Source organism: Cynocephalus volans, chromosome 7 (assembly GCF_027409185.1).
Source record: "Cynocephalus volans isolate mCynVol1 chromosome 7, mCynVol1.pri, whole genome shotgun sequence".
Classification (NCBI taxonomy): domain Eukaryota; kingdom Metazoa; phylum Chordata; class Mammalia; order Dermoptera; family Cynocephalidae; genus Cynocephalus; species Cynocephalus volans.
In genome coordinates this window covers 88,910,045-88,929,796 of record NC_084466.1, presented here as the reverse complement: position 1 = coordinate 88,929,796, position 19,752 = coordinate 88,910,045, and the positions used below count along the sequence as shown (strand labels likewise).

General features: G+C 38.5%; 1 protein-coding gene and 1 non-coding gene across 4 annotated transcripts in view; both read left to right on the top strand.

Annotated features, from left to right (window-relative positions):
* The window catches only part of PARP4 (poly(ADP-ribose) polymerase family member 4), a 114,186-nt gene extending 95,214 nt beyond the window's left edge, over window positions 1-18,972 (top strand). For 2 of the 3 annotated variants that reach the window (XM_063102621.1, XM_063102620.1), the window contains 2 exons: window positions 13,425-13,557; window positions 18,513-18,972. In XM_063102621.1, coding sequence (XP_062958691.1) covers window positions 13,425-13,557; window positions 18,513-18,708 — 329 coding nt within the window. In that variant the 3' untranslated portion in view covers window positions 18,709-18,972. The remainder of the gene's footprint in view (window positions 1-13,424; window positions 13,558-18,512) is intronic. The other variant, XM_063102622.1, reaches the window with a different exon arrangement.
* On the top strand, window positions 14,524-14,658 carry LOC134382861 (small nucleolar RNA SNORA16B/SNORA16A family). Its single transcript, XR_010024123.1, has one exon. It is a non-coding gene; the product is annotated as a small nucleolar RNA SNORA16B/SNORA16A family (small nucleolar RNA).
* Window positions 18,973-19,752: the final 780 nt, after the last annotated feature.

Sequence of the window (19,752 nt, the reverse complement as noted above, 5' to 3'; positions counted from 1 at the left end):
CTGGTGAAAAGGAAGAAGGAGAATATTACCCTGGCATCACTGACCTGGTAGACAAGAGGAAGAGAGAAAATGTGCCAGGAGCTAGTCACATAGCCCACTGAGGTGCAAGGGGCTGACAAACGTACCTTCAGTTCTGCACTAGGAGGAGAAAACAGCTTTGACTAGCATCCAGCCAGCCTCTGCCAGAGCCAGCGGTGCAGCCTCTGGATGTATTTCTCGTTATGACAATGAAGGAGATGGATGAGGAGCTCCTGGGCCGCCTCAAGTCAGCAAGTGGTTTGAAGGCCAAGTACTATCCCTGGGATAAGAGATTCTTAAAAATAAAATAAACATTATTAAACAACTGGCAGTGTTCGTGGATAAATAGGATAGCCATCAGCTCTACAATGTCAGGGTTTCCTGTTGCGGGCTGGGCGGGTGAGCAGACACGCAGGCCGCATGGCCTGCACCGTGGAGTGGTGGCAGGTCGTGTGAGGAAAGGGTGCCTGTCGCTGGAATGACAGAAGAGCTCATATCTGACTAGACCTCCTGCCAGTAACAGTTATTGACTCTGGACAAAATACTTAAAAACCTCTCTTTGAAGGCCAGGAGAACAATCAAAAAGAGGCAGAGACTGGAGGGGACACCATCTTTGAAAGGGGGAAGCAAACTAGGTGAGCTCCATATTTATCCAGCTTCTCACCTAAAGGCACCTGTCTGCTCATGAGGCACACAGGAGGGTAGAACTAGAAGAGGGAGCCTTAATGAGATGACATAGGGTCAGAGTTCAAGGCTGCCAGAATGGCTGGAAATTAAAGGTGAAAATCCAAGAAAGGAGGGAGCCACAGAGAAGGGAGCTCTGAAATCTGCCCCAATTCTCCTCAAATCCTTGGCTCTCTCCTAACCTCTACATAGGCAGGGTATGACTTGAAGAAATCCAGAAAAAAAGAAACATCTGGGAAACTAAAGAGCTAAGTAGAGATTTCAGCTGCTGCCAAGTGCTGGCGTGACAGAGCTTGGAGTTTGGGGTCACACCAAATTAGACTTGATCGATGTCTTTCCATTGAAACCATGAGAGGGTCATAAGGACTATATCTTATGATCAAAGACAATACCTGAGGACAAAAGGAAAAACCAAAATAGGACCACCCTAACAAAGCCTAAAACAGCCTTCATGGATCCACCAGAACAAAACTGAACACTCTTTAGAGTAGGAGAGCATAATCCAGAGTCTCTACAAGGTGTCCTCTTTAATGTTCAGTACAGGATGGAAATTTAATCATATGAAGAAGCAGGAAAATATGAAGAAGCAGGAAAATATCACAGGGAAAAATTGTTCTGCAGATGGTGACCCACAGATGACCTAGAAGTTGGAATTAGCAGACATGGACTTTAAAACTGCTATTATGAATACAATTAAGGACTTACCAGAAAACAAGGATAAAATAAGTGGATATGGGAGAGAATCTCAGCAAAGAGATGGAAACTGTAAATAAGAACTAAGTGAAAATTCTAGAACTGGAAAATACATTATCTGCAATGAAAAGGTCATTGAAGGGGCTTCACAGCAAACTGGACACAAGAAAAAAGATGATTTAACTTAAATTATAATGCACACAGCATAAATTATCCAAACCAAAGCATAGAAAGAAAAAAAAATAGAATGAAGAAAGAACAGAGGATTTAACATCTGTGGAATGATATCAAAGGCTTAACATTTGTGTAATCAGAGCCCCCAAAGTGAAAAGATCGGCAGAAAAATATTTGAGTAAATAATGACTAAATTTTTTTCTAAAATTATTGAAAGACATCAACTTACAGATCCAAGAAACTCAGCAGAACTACAGGCAGGATAAACACACACAAAAAAACTACATTTAGATAGATCAGAGTCAAACTGCTAACCCCCCAAAGATAAATCTTTTCTTATTCTGGTGACTGGCTGGTACAAGGATCCAAACCCTTGACCTGGGTATTATCGGCACCACACCCTACCAAGTGAGCTAACCAGCCAGCCCCAAAGATAAATCTTAAAAGCAGCCAGAGAAAAAGAACACCTTACATTCAGGAGAACATCTGTAAGAATTTTATATTACTTCACATCGGATGTAATAGATGATAGAAGATAATGGAATAATGTCTCTAAACTTCTAAAAGAAAAAGCCTGTAAACTAAGAATTCTATATCCAGCAAAAAAGATCTTTAAAAATGAAAAAAAATAACAAATGACTGACAACAAAAGCTGATACAAGGTCAAAATACAAAAATCAATTATACTTCCATATACTAGCTATGAATAATTGGAAAATGCAATTTATTTATGTATTTGTTTTGTGGCTGGCCTGTACAGGGATCCAAACACGTGATCTTGAGGTTATAAGGCTGCACTCTAACCAACTGAGCTAACCGGCCAGCCCAGAAAATGCAATTTAAAAATACCATTTACAATGACATTAAAACCATCAAATACCAAGGGCCAGCCCGTGGCTCACTTGGGAGAGTGTGGTGCTGATAACACCAAGGCCACGGGTTTGGATCCCTATATAGTGATGGCCAGTTAGCTCACTTGGGAGATTGTGGTGCTCACAACACCAAGTCAAGGGTTAAGATCCCCTTGCTGATCATCTTTAAAAAAAAAAAAAGCATCAAATACCAGCGGGCTAGTTAACTCAGTTGGTTAGGGCACAGCCTTGTAACACCAAGGTCAGGGGTTTGGATACCTGTACTGGCCAGCTGTCAATAAATAAATAAAAAAAGAAGTTCTTCCTTAAAAAAAAAAAAAAAAAAAAACCACTAAATACCTAGTAATAAATTTAAAGGAAGATGTGCAAGATTTCTAAAATGAAAACTAAAAAACATTATTGAAGGAACTTTTAAAGGATCTAAATAAATGAAGGAACTTTTCAAAGTAATGAGATCAGGGCTGGCCAGTTACTCAGTTGGTTGGAGCGTGGTGTTATAACACCAAGGTCAAGGGTTCAGATCCCCATACCAGCCAGCCACTAAAAAAAAAAAAAAAAACAATCAATAACGTTAAGATGTCATTCATTTCTCCCCAAATTGCTCTGTAGTGTCAGTGCAATTCCAGGAGACATTTTTGTAGAAATTGACAAGTTTATTTTTAAATTTATATGAAAATGCCATAGGACCTAGAATAGACAAAATAATCTTGTGGTAGAAGAAGAGAATTGATGTGCATGTATTACCTGAGTTTAAGACTATCAACCTACAGTATGGTATTGACATAAGGAAAGGTAGACTAATGGAACAGAATAGAAAGTTCAGAAAGAGACCTGCACATTTAGTTCAATTTTCTGCAAAGACACTGGTGAAATTATTGGGAAAGGAAAGCCTTTCCTTAACTGATATTAGAATAATTGGATTTCCATATGGAGAAAAAAATGAACTTCAACCCTTACTTCATACACCATATTCAAAAATTAATTTGAGATGAGTGATAGGTCTAAATGTAAAACTGTAAAACTTCTAGAAAGAAACATAGAATATCCTCAAGAGTTTGGAGTGAGCAAAGATTTTTTAGACAGCACAAAAAAGGCACAAACCATAAAAGGAAAAATAGATCAATTGGATTTCATCAAAATTAAAATCTTCAGCATATCAACAGTCACCATCCAGAAAATGAATAGGCAAACAACTGACTGGAGAAGATATTTACAAAACATATATCTGACAAAGCACTGATACCAGAATATATAAAGACTCAATAACAAAAAGACAAAATATGGGCAAAAGATGTGAATAGGTCCCTTACAAAAGAGGAATTACCAATGGCCAATAAACATGTGAAAACATTCATTGTCACTAGTAATCGGGAAACTACAAATAAAAACTACCATGAAATACTGCTACAAACCAACCAGAATGCCAAAAATTTAAAAGAATGACAATGCCAAATGTTGGTGGGGTTGTGGAGCAACTGGAACACTTACATATTATTGATGGAAAAGTGAAGTTGACTGTTCTTTTAAAATTAAATACAAAATTACCCTTTAAGCCAGCATTAATACCATTACTAGGTACTTAATACCATTACTAGGTGTTAAGGACTGAATGTTTATGTCCTCCCAAAATTCATATGTTGAAACCCTAACTCCCAAAGAGATGGTATTTGTAGATGGGGTCTTTGGAAGGTGATTAGGTTTAGATGAGGTAATAAGGGTGAGGCCTTCATGATAAGATTAGTTCCCTTACAAGAAGAGACACCAGAGAGCTTGCACACATGCTCGCTCTCTGTGTGTGTGCACAAAGAGGTTATGTGAGCACACAGAAAGACTTGACCACCCACAAACCAAGAGAAGAGGCCTCAGAATGAAACCTACCTTGCCAGCACTTTGATCTTGGACTTCAGCCTCCAGAACTATGAGAAACAGATTTCTCTTGTTTAAGCCACGGAGTTTATGGTATTTCGTTATGGCAGCCTAAGCAGGCTAATCCACTAGGATTTTGTGTCATGGCTCTACATCATGTATCTACATGTACTACATCATCTTAACTAAGTTGGAACTGTGTTTCCCAGAATTTCCTTCCCTGTACCATTGCAGATTAAGATTGGCACAAGAGAAATTTACGTGAGATTTGAAAGGCAGAAGTGAAGCAGCAGCTATTCTGCTCAGCTGTTCTGCTTAGGACACCAGGTGCTGATGGAACTCCCGCCCACTGTTGCTGATCTGCTGGTTCATTCTGTAGGTACAGAGCAGCACCTGGCCTGCAGCCACTCCAGCTCCCACTAATTTCAAAAAAGAACATGAATCACGTAGTAAATGCCTCTTGATGAAAGAATACAGTGCTTCCTATTTTCTTGCCAAGACCAAATTGAAGCTATTGAAGAGTCTCCAGAACCAGCTGTCAATTTGCAAGAAATACAGAGGAGCATGTTGAACTGCACCATGAGTATGTACCCAGCCAAATCCAGACTGTAGGAGAATTGTACAGGTTCTGTACAAATACAAAGCAGAGCAGTTCTTCAGCAGATGAACTGCAAGGAAAAGGGAAGGAATGGAAGATACTGAAGACACATCAAGTTAAAAGAAAAATAGTCAATACTAAACTAATGTCTAGAAATAAACACTTGGGTGATTTAACCATAAAGAAATGCAGGGAAGAGATTACTGTAAAGTCAAGATAGTGGTTACTGTTAGAAAGGAAGGGGCCATGGTTAGGACAGAGTATATGGAGGGGCTAACTGGGTAGCGGGCAACGTTCTACCTCCTGACCGAGGTAGTGGTTACAAGGGCATTTACCTCATAAAAATTCACTAACGTGTACATTTGTTTTGCTTGGTTTTCTGTATCTATGTTTTGTTTTACTATAAAAAGGGTAAAAAAGCAATGAGATCTCATACATTGGGAAATTAATACATGGGCCAAAAAAAATCATAATGGAAAACAGATAATACTTAAATCTGAGTACTGACCAAAATATGCATATCAAAACTTTTAACATGCAATTAAAGCAGTACTTAGGGGCCGAGCCCGTGGCGCACTCGGGAGAGTGTGGCACTGGGAGCGCAGCGACGCTCACGCCGCGGGTTCGGATCCTATATAGGAATGGCCGGTGCACTCACTGGGAGTGCTGGTCACGAAAAAGACAAAAGACCAAAAAAAAAAAAAAAGCAGTACTTAGAAGGAAATTTATAGCCTCATTTAATTAATTTACATTAGAAAAGAAAAAAAGGTGAAAATCAGTAAGATAAACCTAAATTAGAAGAATAGAAACACAAAGACAGCAAAAGCAAGGAAATAATAAAGTTAAGAGCAGAAATAAAATAGAAAACAGAGAAGTAGGTTTTTTAAAAAGATTAATAAAAATGACAAGTTTTTTACATAACTGAACAAAAGACAGAGAAAGAAGGCATATATAAAGAATACTAAGAATAAAAGGGAGTATTAACTACAGATGGTAGAGAGATTTAAAAGATAACAAGATCTTACAAACAAGTTTATGCCAATAAACTTTAAAACTTACATGAATTCCTAGAAAAATGTAATTTATAAAATGCAAACTCAAGAAGAAATAGAAAGCCTGAATGATTCTTTTTTTTAATTTTTAATTTTTATTTATTATTTATTTATTGGGGGGGCTGGCTGGTATGGGGATCTGAACCTTTGACCTCAATATTATGAGGACCATGCTCTAACCAAGTGAACTAACCAGCTAGCCTTAAATTTTTTATTTTTAATTGACACTTAATAGTTGTACATATATGTGGGTAAATGTGATATTTGAATACATGTATACAGTGTGCAATAATCAAATCAAAGTAATTAGCATATCCTTCACCTTAAACATTCATCATTTCTTTGTGTTGGGAATATTCAGCATCCTTTCTTCTAGCCATTTGAAATTATACAATAAATTGTTGTTAACTGTAGTTACCCTGCAGTGCTATAGAACACTAAAACTTATTCCTCTTTTCTAGCTGTATTTCTGTACCTGTTGACCAACCTCTCTCTATGTCTGCTTCCCCTCTACACTTCCCGGCCTCTAGTAAATACTATTCTGTTCTCTACTTCTATGAAATCAACTTTGTTTAGCTTCCACATCTGAGTAAGAACATGCAGTATTTATCTTTCTATGCCTGATTTATTTCATTTAACATAATGTTGTCCAGGCTCATCCGTGTTGCTGCAAATTACAAGATTTCATTCTTTTTTGTGGCTGCATAGTATTCCATTGTGTATATGTATATATAAACACATCTTTTTATCCAGTCATCAGTGATGGACACTTAGGTTGATTCCATATTTTGAAAGCCTGAATAATTCCATAGCTAATTTAGAAATTGAATTAATAGTTTAAAATCATCACACAAAGAAAAACTAGGCCAAGATGGTTTTACCCCCATGTTCTACCAAACATTCAACAAACGGATAATTCTAATCTAGTAGAAAATATTGCAGAGTTTAGAAAAAATAGAATACTTTTTTTTACTAGCATAATTTTATTTTTAAAAATCTGGCAAGGATTATAATAACATCAAAAAGAATAAACTACTTAGGAATAAGTTTAGAGAAAGAAGTGCAAAGCTTGTACACTGAAAACTACAAAACATTACTGAGAAAAATTAAAGATCTACATAAATGGAAAGACATCTCATATCCACAGAATGGAAGTTTTAATATTGTTAGATGATAATACTTCCCAAATTGATCTATAGATTTAGTGCAGTCCCAGATTACTTTTTTTTGCAGAAATTGACAAGCTGATGCTAAAACTCATATGGAAATGCAGAGACTCAGAAGGCTAAAATTGAAGAAAAAAAAAAAAATAGGAGAACTCATACTCCTCAATTTCAAAACTTAGCAAAGCTGCAGTAATCAAGACAATGTGGTAATGGCATAAACCTAGATAAATAAATCAATGGAATAGAATTAAGAGTCCAGAAATAAACCTTTACATTGTGCACAGTTGATTTTTGTCAGGGGTGCCAAGGCAATTCATTGGGGGGAAGAACTGCCTTTTCAACAAACAAATGGTGCTGAGACAACTGGATATCCATATACAAAAGAATGAAGTTGGACTCCTTCCTTACAAATGTAAGAGTTATAAAACTATAAAACTCTTAGAAGAAAACAGGAGTAAATCTTCATGATCTTTGATCAGGCAATGGTTTATTAGATATGACACCAAAAACAAGGAACAAAAGAAAAACAGACAAACTGCACTTTATCAAAATTAAAACTTTTGTGCTGCAATTGAAAAGTGAAAAGACAACACAACAAATGGGAGAAAATATTTGCAAGTTAACATATCTGATAAGGGACTGATATCCAGAACATATAAAAAGAATATAACTCAAAAGTAAAAAGACAACAACCAGGCAAGCAACAGAGCCAGCGACCCAAGGTCCTGAGATGGGGGCCGTGGGCCTCAAGCCCCAGCCCCACCCACAACCAGAGAAGCAAAGGAGCCAGCCACCAGGGGTCATGAGATCGGAGCCAAGGGCCTGTCCCACCCTCCTGCATCAACATCTTAGAATGTACTTATTAGCCACATGTGTTTCTTTGGGGTGTGTGACTTATGTGCTCATGTCCTTCACCAAATTTTTGCTTAGATTTTTCTAATTTATTTTTAAGAGCTCTTTTTGTATTAAGGATGTTAATTTTGAGTGTTAAATTTGCTCCTTATCCATTGACTTTAAATTTAGTTTGTGAGGTTTTCCTTCATTTCTACATTGAGAAAATAATTTTCTATCTAAACATTTAATTTTAAAAAGTAAAACTAAAAAGACAAATAACCCAACTTAAAGATGGGCAAAGAATCTGAATAGACATTTCTCCAAAGAAGGTATACAAATAGCTCATAAAGACATGAAAACAATGCTCAGCTTCACTAGTCATCAGGGAAATGCAAATAAAAACCACAGTGAGATACCACTTCACACCCATCAAGGTGGCCATAACAACAACAACAAAAAATCAGTGGTAAAAAGATGGAATTTTCAGTCAATGGTGCAAGGACAACCAGACAATAAGGAAAAAAAGTACAGTTTGACCCTTTTCCTCACACTATACTCAAAAATCACTTCCAAATAGATTGAAGACTTAAGTGTGAAACACAAACTATAAAACTTTTAGAAGAAAATATAGGAAAGTAGCTCTATGATTCTAGGATAGGGAGGATTTTTTGAAATACTTTATTTTGAAATAATTTTAAACTTGCAGAAAAGTTGTAAATATACCATCTACATGCACCCCAATTGCCCAGATGTTAACATTTTGACACATTTGATTTATCTTTCAAGAGAGGAATTTCTTAATACAAAAAACACAACCCATGCCACATAAAATTCATAATTTTTAAAAAAAAAATTACAAATGTGAAAAAGACATGCTACGAACTGGGATAAAATGTTTATAACACATATAAAGAATATCCTGCTTAGAGGTACGAACCTTGAATGGTTATCTCTGAGAGGAAGCAGAAGGAAAAAGGATTGTGACCCAATTCACAGGACACTTTCAAGGTAATTATTATGTACTATTTCTTGAATTGGTGGGTCATTGGATACTACCTTACACACATCAGGATGGCTACTATCCAAAAAAAAAAAAGAAAGAAAGAAAGAAAAAATAACAGTGTTGGTAAGGGTGTGGAGAAACTGGGGCCATTGTGGACTGTTGGTGGGAATGTAAAACTGTATGACCACTACGGAAAATGACATGGCAGTTCCTTGAAAAATTAAAAATAGAATTGCCATATGATGCAGCAGTTCCACTTCTGAGTATATACTGGAAAGAACTCAAAGCAGGGACTCAAAGAGATATTTGTATACTCCTGTTTATAGCAACATTATTTGCAGTATCTAAAAAGTAGAAGAAATCCAAGTGTCCATTGACAAATGAAAGGATAAACAAAATGTGGTACTTATACCATGAAATGTTCAGCCTCAAAAAGGGAGGAAATCCTGACACAGGCTTTCCTGTGGATGAACCTTGAGGACAGTATGTTAAGTGAAATAAGCCAGTCACAAAATAATAAATAATGTATAATTCCACTTATATGAGGTACCTAGAGTAGTCAAATTCATAGCAACAATAGAATGGTGGTTGCCAGAGGCTGGGGGGTTAGGGACTGGGGAGTTATTGTTTAATGAGTACAGAGTTTCAGTTTTGCAAGATAAAGAGTTCAGGAGATAGATGGTGCTGATGGTAGTACAACAATGAGTGTACTTAATAGCACTGAACACTTAAAAATGGTTAAAACGGTAAATTTTAAGTATGTGCATTTTACTGCAATTTTAAAATTAATAAATAAATGGGCAGTTGGTACTTGAGTGTTTGTTATACTATTTATACCCTACAAATACATTATAGTCTGTTGTATCTACTCAATACTTAGTTTTTTAAAAATGTAAATGTTAACTTGAGAAGATTTGAAATACAATTTCAAGAAAGAGACATCAGACTTTGATGATAGACTGGATGTGGGCAGTTGAGAGAGTTGGAGGGTTTGTCGGCTTGCGCTTAGGAAGGGAAAACATCACCTGTAGAAGGAGCCTTGAGAAATGCTAATCAAGTTACTGTTATCTTGTTATTAATAAGTGTTTTGACACTTAAAGTTTGAGCTGCCTGTTAGACATCCTAGAGAAATATGTATGGTTTGTTATATGAGGCCAAGCTCAGTATGTCAGTGGTATTTGAAGCCATGGTTCTGGATGAGATCTCTCCAAGAAAGGGCAGCCAGGGCAGAGAAGGGTCAGGGAGCCCAGCGGTATTTTAGGTCAGACAGAATAGGAAAAGGCAAGGAGACTGAGAAGGAATTGCCAGAGAAGTAAGAGGAAAACTGGGGAGAACAGTCACAGAGAGCAAGAGATGGGATTTCCTTATGGATGTGCTTTTTGCATGGATTTCTCTGTGTATCTCCATGTATCCATGTTATTCTTCTATGTGTGCATTTCTACCTTTTTTCCTCTACATAGTCTTCCAGCTGTCTGATTCTTTTCTCTGGCTTGTTTTTATATCTCTGTACCTAACTTTGTCTTTTATCCTCTTCTTTCATTCTTTTATCTTTCCTTCCCCTTCTGAATTTATTTTTTAAATGACTCTGATACACTAGTTAGGCATTTTATCTGTGTATAATTATCATATTCTTGAATAGAATTATGTGTTGCTTATTATTATCACTTGGAAATTTGCCTGATATTTTATATGTAATACTCAAAAAAAAAACAAAAAACAAAAAGAACACACTAAATTAAACTGCTTTGTTTCTTGTTACTTTTTTGTGGGACAATGGATTGGTCTTATTGTATTGTTTTTAAAATTTTATTCAGTTCTCCTTTTCTGTATTAAGAAAATTATGCCATTTAATAAAAGCCCTCTCATTTAAAGAGCAGTTTTGGCTATCTCGGTGATTTAAAATTAATGGTGTATGTGCAGATATGTGCATATCATGTTCAGGTCCTTTTGTGTTTACCATTTAAGTCTTCATGAATATTTGATATTATAAGAATGTGCTCTCTGAATTACTGTATTTTGAATAACAAAGTGTCAATTGAGGGAAGCACTGAGCCTGAAATATCCTTACTTAGTTCTGGATGTTGGATGCTTACAGAAGTTATCTGGCAGAAATCCTAAAAAAGGAAAGAAAAGAAATTTAATACCAGTTTATTTACTGTATGGGACTATGACCAGTAAGGGGATCGCAACCCTCGGCAGGGTGTGGTCCGCACCACACTCAACCAGTGAGCGCACCGGCCATCCCTATATAGGATCTGAACCCGTGGCCTCAGCGCTACCAGTGCCGCACTCTCCCGAGTGAGCCACATACTGTATGGGACTATGAATTAAATTCCTGGGAATATGAATTAAAACTTGCAAACACTGAATATTCTTTAATGAAACTATTGAAGACGAGTTTCAAAAACAGTTCATCATGGGAATGTAAGTCCAAAAATCAGAATAGTACTCTCCTTTGAAAAGTCAAGGGTAGGAGATGGATTGGAGGACATATATGAGGAGGCTTAAACTTCATAATATCTTTTTTCTTTTAAAGAAAAGAGAACTTTGAAGCAGACGTGGGAAAATGAGAATAATAAGCTGGGCAGTGGATAGGGGTATTTGTTGTATTATTCTCTTTTCCATATGCTTAAAATACATACAAAACATAAAGTGGCTCTGTTGTAGTGATGCGAATAGTGCCATCCGTCAGACATGTCAGGTGGAGGTGACGATGACTTTCCTGGGAATGGGCTGTGGTGATGAAGATGGATATGGCAAGTCTGAATAAAATTAGTTTCATGAAATGTGCAACTGAATTAAATAAGAATATTTCAAAACTAATTTTTTATATAAAATGGTTTGAAAGATGAGACTTGCATTTTTTAAAAAATTAAAATGGGTTGTTAATTTCTGAGTTCGATATATGTAAACATTCACTTTTGAGTGAGTGGAAAAAACACGCAAACTGTTCAGTTTCCCGCACTGTACTCTCACAACGCACTGTACTCCCAGGTACTCTCTGACACCAGGCATCAAGCTCTCCAGCAGCTCTCCAGCAGATGCCCTCCAATTCAACTCCGACACTGTCTACCTGAAGGTGGCGTCAGGTCCCACGGGTTGCAGGCTCAGTCCCCAGGACTGCCCCCACTTTTGATGCCATTACTAGCTGCAGGTTGTTTTACCTGGGCTTCTGACCACGGGCTATGAATTGGGGTTCCCACGGCCCCCTCCTCAGGTTCAATTTTACCGTCTGAGTGGCTCACAGAACTCAGGGAACACTTATTTACTGTTACCAGGATACAGACAAAGAGATGCATACGGTGAGATATGGGGGAAGGGGTACTACCCTTCCTGGGCGCGCCACCCTCCAGGAACCTCCACGTGTTCGGCTCTCTGGAAGCTCTCCAAACCCCAGCCTCTTGGGTTTTTTTTTTTTTTTTTTTTTTTTTTTTTTTTTTTAAAAAGATGACCGGTAAGGGGATCTTAACCCTTGACTTGGTGTTGTCAGCACCACGCTCACCCAGTGAGCAAACCGGCCATCCCTATATGGGATCCGAACCCGCGGCCTCGGCGCTCCCAGCGCCACACTCTCCCGAGTGAGCCACGGGCTCAGCCCAGCCTCTTGGGTTTTTATGGAGGCTTCATTACAAAGGCATGACTGATTAAACCACTGGCCTCTGGTGAACAACTTAACCCTCACCCCCTCTTCTCTCCCCAGAGGTTGGGGGTGGGACTGAAGGTCCTGTCTTAGGCTTTCCTGTGACCAGCCCCCATCCTGAAGCTACCTAGTAGTTGCCAGCCATAAGCCAACGTATTAGCCTACAAAAAGACAGCACTTTGGAGATTCTAAGGATCTTAGGAGTTGTTTGCCAGACCAAGTATATATTTTCACAATATAACAACTTTCAACTTTTTTTTTTGTAGTGATTGGCCAGTACAGGGATCAAACCTTAGATCTTGGTGTTATCAGCACCACATTCTAACCAACTGAGATAACTGGCCAGCCCATAATATAGTAAGATATCTTGATTTGGATTAATAACACCGATTACCTGTGGGTACTAATCACCAGAAATAATTTGATACACTGGTATAACTGGTCATATCTGTTGTTTATCTGCTGTATATCTAGGTCTACTCTTCTGAGCTATTTGTAGTAGGAGTCCAGAAACTGAATTTCTTTCCTCGTACCTTGTGCCTCTCTGTTTATTGAAAATGGTACTGAGCAGCGTTCTGCATACAGTTCAGTTTCCTAACAACCTTCAGGATAATACGATAGGTCCACATTCCAATCATCCTCACTTTTTATTTAAATAGCAAGCTAATTAAGGACCTTGAGGAATAATACAGTTTTATGATCTGCTAATGTATTATTGTTTAATAGTAATAATAGTATTATAATTCTTTAACGGAAAATTTATAAATGGGTACAATTTAAGACGCAGAGTTTCCAACAGACTTAAAGGAGTTTTCTCCCTTTAGGTATAAAAGGAAGAGAGTGTCTGCTGGACCTGATCGCCACGCTGCTGGTCCTGCAGTTCCTTCGTACCAGGTTGGAACAAGAGGGAATAGTCTTCAAATCACTGATGAAATTGGATGATGCTTCCATTTCCAGGTGGCTTTAACTATAATAATAAGCAACTAACATATTTTCACCCATTTATTAGATATACCTTACAGGAAGCTACACGGAATTATCTTACATGTATACACTACTTTGTAAGTACAAAGAGAATTTGTTCACAGGTAGCAGCTTGCCTGCTCTCCTGGGGGTAGGCAGGGCTGACAGTATTTTTGCCTTGGGCTGCGCAGGATGCTGGGGCTCAGAGGGTTTAAGTGTAGCTGACACAGGAGCCCAAATCTTTTGGATCTTGGTTTGGCACATTTCACTATAGTATGTCGATCCTATGTGCCCTTGGAAGATACACAATACGGGGCCAGGCCTGTTCCCAACAATTGCAGGGGCTGGGACAAGAATTCAAATGGAGAGGTTGGCTGGTTTGCTCAGTTGGTTAGAGCATGGTGCTGATACCACCAAGGTCCAGGGTTCAATCCCTGTACCGGCCAGCTGCCAAAAAAAAAAAAATAAGAAAACAAAACCAAAAAAGAATACAAATGGAAACTCACCTATTACATGTCTAAGTATTTAAAAGTCATAAATCAAACTAGCAAACTGTATGTTCTGACCTTAGCAAATACAACTTCACAACCACCTGGAAGACCAGGTTCAAATCAAGCCTTCGGCTGACCTCCCACACTGTAAGAGGCCTAGACTGCCCACCTGAAGATGCTGTCGCACCCATCAACACACCACCCGTGCCACACACAAATGCCCACCCTTGGTCACCCCGTGGACCTGGTGATGTGGCAGCACAATCAGACTCAGAACAGACCCAGGGAAGACCCTGGAAGTGGGCTCAGGGCAATCTGGTGAGGGAGTGGCGGGGGTTCAAGGGTCTAGAAAAGAGGATATGTGTGCTTGGTAGGCACATTCTCTTGTCCCTACAGACTCCTTTGCCCATGGTGAGGGACATGGCCAGGGTGCCCCTGCCCCATATACAAGGTCTTCAAGAAGTTCATGGCTGGCCCTTATCAAAGCTGCAGGTGCTTCCACATAGCTGCTGCAGTCAAAAAGGAGCCCAGAGTGACAGTTTTCCTTGTCAGTCACTGTTCTGTTTGCTGTAACTGATCTGAAACATTTTGGGAAAATACAGTTCCATTGTATCTGCCATTTCTCAGGTATAGTGAGACACCTTTATCAAAATCGGCATGTTTCTATGGGGCAGCAGAAATATTGGGGTCTTGCATGTAATTACCAGAATAAGGCTTTTGAGGTAGCTTGCCAGGGCCGAGTAGAAGGGCAGTTGAGCATGGGTTGGACATCCGTACTGGGGAAATTCAGCCACACGTGGCACAGGTCATGGCAGTGCTTTGGGTCACTGCTCTGAAACGTAGGCATCAGTATCAGGACCAAAGGCTTGTCAGAGCTTTGATTCTGAGCACTAGCTGAAGGGAACAAGATCTTTCAGGACAATTGTGTTCTCATCTCAGCTGTGCCAGATGAAGATTCCAGGAAGATTCTGACGAGTGAGGATTCTGGGGTTCATGACAGTTATGAAATGCAACAACCTTTGGACCTGGTTGCCCCCAAGTTTCCTGGTAGTGACCGATACTGAAGAGTCAGAGGAGACTAGCTTGTTTCTGGAGCTGTGCCTTAGTCTAAAATCTCTTACCAGTAAAGCTGTCCTCATCCATGATTATGGATCTATAGAGTTGGGAAAGAAATGCCATGGGAAGAGTCAGTCAAAAAGACAACAGGTCATTTTAGGTGGAAACAGTAAGCTCTGTAAGCGGTCCTTTGTTTTTTGCTGGTGCTGTATCTGGTAACTGAACTATAGGTAATCAATAAGAGACTCCAGAAGTATAAAAAAAAGTTTGTGGAAAGATTCACTTATCTTTTAATTCCATTTTTCCATGGACTTTTTGAAGTACCCTCATATGTCTGTGTGTGCATGCACATGCATGCATATATAATTTGCTTATGTTCTTTTATTTTTAATTTATTTATTTTGGTGGCTGGCCAGTACAGGGTATCAAACCCTTGACCTTGGTGCTATAAGGCTGTTCCCTAACCAATTGAGCTAACTGACCAGACTTATGTTCTTTCCAAGGCAAGATAAGAGGAAAACTAATAAAATTAATAAAAATATTATTTCCTATGGGGGAAGGAGGAGGAAACAGTGTATGCATGCAACAAAGGTGGAAGCCAAGTTTCTCCTAATGTACCTTGTTTTACAGTTTTGACTTTGGAACTATGTAAATGTTTTACATAAAATGAATAAAATTTAAAATCAAATCGATAAATAAGTCATCCCTTAAGACAGAAAGCAAAGTGAAACAACGCTAATTGTGGATTAAGTTGGTTGCTTAACCACCCAAAGAGGACTTGTTTTAAGTGACTTTAAAACATAGTAATTTCACTATATCTCCCGAGTGGGGTAGCACCTAAGGATAAAAACAATTACAAAGAAACCTCACTGTGAGTAACCATGCTGTTAGTAGTACTTTTGATTTTGTTATTTTGGAAGATAGATATTAATATTGTTAGGAACTAAGATATATAAAATCAAAAAAGTTAAATAAGGGCTGGCCCATGGCTCACTTGGGAGAGCATGGTGCTGACAACACCAAGTCAAGGGTTAAGATCCCCTTACCAGTCATCTTTTAAATAATAAAATAAAATAAAAAGTTAAATAAGACCCCTTGGGTCCTAAACTTGAATTAGGTCAGAGAATAGAGGAACCTGTTAAATTACACCATTCCAGCAATGTCTGGAATGAGGGGAATAAGTGGCAATAGAAAAAAACAGGAAAGGTGGAACCTGTACATAAACCTTAGAAGATGTATCAGCCAAAAGCAGTGGGGAGACCTTGTTTGGATCCTGATTTGAACAAAACCCACTGCATTAAAAAAAAGAGACTATCAGGGACAATTGTACATTACCTGGATATTTTGTGATATTAAAAAACTATTGATAACTATTTTGAGCAGCAACACTATGCTCTAATCAGCTGAGCCAATCAGCCAGCCTGATAACTATTTTTATGTGTCATATTTAAGAAAAAGTTCTTGTCTCTTAGAGATACATATTTAAATAGATGAAGTGAAAATAAGTAGAACTGTTTCTACCCTCTCACAAAGAACTGATTAAGTTCTGTATTCCCAACAGCATCAAACACAAAACAGGTACTCAGAAAATTCTTAATTGAGCATTTTGCTATATGTCATTTATACTTCCATTTTAAAAAAAACACCTTCTCATTAGTTTGTCAAAACAACTCATTGAGAAAGATGGCAATTTTTCTTGATATTAAGTAAATATCAAGAAAAACACTTTGAACAACTAATGGATAGAACTAAAAAATTAGCATTTGACTTAATAGGCACTTCCAAAGAGGTACTTCTTCTACAATGGCCATTAGAACAAATATTAATAACTTCAAACCTACGTTTGAATTGCAATATCACAAAATATTAAATGAAGATTTTCAAAAATGCAGCATATTTTATCACATTGCTCGTACTATATTACTGCTATTGTGAGAACAAAATAGTTTGTTGACAGTTTAATAAATAAAACAAACTATTTTAAATATTTATAATTTCCTGTTTATTGCATATTTAAAAAAATTTTCCCTATATATTTTTTTCAAGATATGCATAACATTAATGTAGTAGCACATTACGTGGGGTTTATGAGCAAGATTTTCTTATTAGTTGAATGGCCAGTCAAAAAATTCAGAGGCCAGTGGGACTGAAGGGAGGCCAGCTGAACTGGTGAAAATGTGAAAATCAATTTGGTTGCTTTTAAGTAGTTAGTTGGTAGCTAGGAGTAGATTAATAATCATTGGGAAATATGAGTATTTTAACTGCTTTGGGACTGCTCACCGTTTAGTGTGTTCATCTCATCACAGTATTCTCCTGACATTTACTGAGTGCCTGCTCTGTGCCAGGGACTGGTAAGCATGTTAAATTCATGAGTTCGTTAATCCCCACAATAAACCCATAGACCTCATATTATTATCATAATTGAGGAAACAGACTTCCAGTGTTGAATGAGAGCTGCACAATATCACAGCCAACACTGATGATTGCAGAGCCGGGACTGGGACCCCGCTCCCAGCAGCCACGCTGTACTGAGAGGTTCTCTCCCAGTTCACAGGAAGAAGATCTGGCATGGACGGCCTGTGAGCTGAGTTGGTTAGAGCGTGGCGCTGATAACGCCAAGGTCCAGGGTTCAATCCCTGTACCGGCCAGCTGCCAAAAAATAAAAGTAAGAAAAAGATCAGGAAGATGAAGAGAATTTTCATAATGTTGTCCTCCCCTCCCAAAATACCCCTAAAAGCTTTGTCGTATGCTGCCAGTTGTTCAATAACTAGTTCTAGCAGGTGACAAAACTAATGGAGTAGCTAATTAATATCAATGAAAAATCTCAGAATTTTTCTGAGTCTCGAATAGTCTTGAATATTCGACATCATTTTGTGGATACAAACTTGAAGTTTTTATGTTATGCACATTTTACTAGTAAGTTGTTCCTGGTTTATGTGACACAATTAAATATATGCCCGTTTCATGGGTGACTCTCAGGTACTCTGCAAGTAACTAACCAGGGTGAGAATTCCCGGTAGTAGAAAGGAGAGGGAAACAGAAGCCTGGATTATAAATTAATACTCGAGTTTGTGCTTGAAGATGGATAGGATTTATATGGAGGAGAGCGGAAAGGGCTGACATAAACAAATACACAGAGACTAGAAGAAGCCCAAGTTGTCCCGGAGCTGCAGGGCAGCCTTTGAAGCCCAGGGCAAGCGGGAGGACGCTCGACATGTATGGAATAAGCAAAGCTCCATGTCAGACTGGTAGAAGAGCATTCATGGATGTCAAGATATTTATTAAATATCTTAACTTTTGATAAAATCAGTCTGTGTGATAAGTGATAGATTTAGTACCACATTTCATTTCACGTGTAATTATAGTCTGAAACCAATGAAAATATTTATTTTTTTAATCTAGGAACATTCCCTGGGCTTTTGAGGAAATAAAGAAAGCAAGTGAATGGGTGAGAAGAACTGAAGCACAGTACCCTTCTGTCTGCCAGCGGCTCGAGCTGGGTAAAGACTGGGACTCTGCCACTAAGCAGCTGCTGGGAAGTCAACCCATAGACACCGCTTCTCCTCTTCACAGAGTTCTCAATTACAGTCAAGGCTGAATCAAATGAAATTGCATTTTAAACTTTTCTCATGTTTCTATGTAGAAAATAATCAAATATTAATAGGACCCATAATGTAATTTAATTATGATTTTATTCAGTGTAGCAATCAGTCCCTTTAAAATAAAGTAAATGAGGGCTGGCCGGTTAGCTCAGTTGGTTACAGTGCAGATCCCCATACCAGCCAGCCGCCAAAAAAAGTCATTGGAAGCAGAATTGATTAATCAGCTAACAAACAATAATAAAATGAAAATTACAATCTTACAGACTTTTCTGTGTTTCAGTGTTTTGAGATGATGAGAGACACCTCTGGGTGGTCCTGGAGGCTTGTTTCCTTCTGTCCAGGAGTCCAGTGGAGAGCCAGAGCAGCCGGACTGAGCAAGCTGGCAAGAAGCCCGGTCATGGGCTGCTGTCAGCATTCCCAGGCTGTGGCCCTGTGTGCTTCATGTGTGTGGCTCCTGGGTCTGCAGAGCCCTGCATACATTTCTTGTTGCTTAGAGAAACTAGGTGGCCTAAGAATCCTTTCCTGGATCTGGCTTTTGATGTTATGTCTAAAAACTCATTGCCAAACCCAAGATCATCTAGATTTTCTGCTACATTATCTTCTAGAAGTTTTCTAGTTTTGCATTTGATGATGAAGTCTGTGATGCATTTGGAGTTGTGTTTTGGGAAAGGTGTGAGGCTGTACCCTGCCTCTCCTCATCGCTGCCATTCACCAAACGCCAGGACCTTCCCTCGGTCACATGGCCCAGGGTTTTCCTGTCTCCTTCGAGGCCTGCCTTCAGTGACCTCCAGTGTCCTGCGGTGTGGCCCAGCCTAATTTCCTGGGCCATCTCTCGTAACTTTTTTAAAAGCTCTGTTTGTAGTGATGATAAAATGAAGAAAGACAAACTAAGAGGACTCTGCCTGGGTCTTATGAAGAAATAAACCCAAAGAAGAAGACCTCCCTATTTTAGATTATTATAGCCATCAGGAAAAATAAACAAGACAAATCTGCTTCCGCCATGCTAGACAGGGGTGAGGCAGGGGGATAGTTGAGATGTC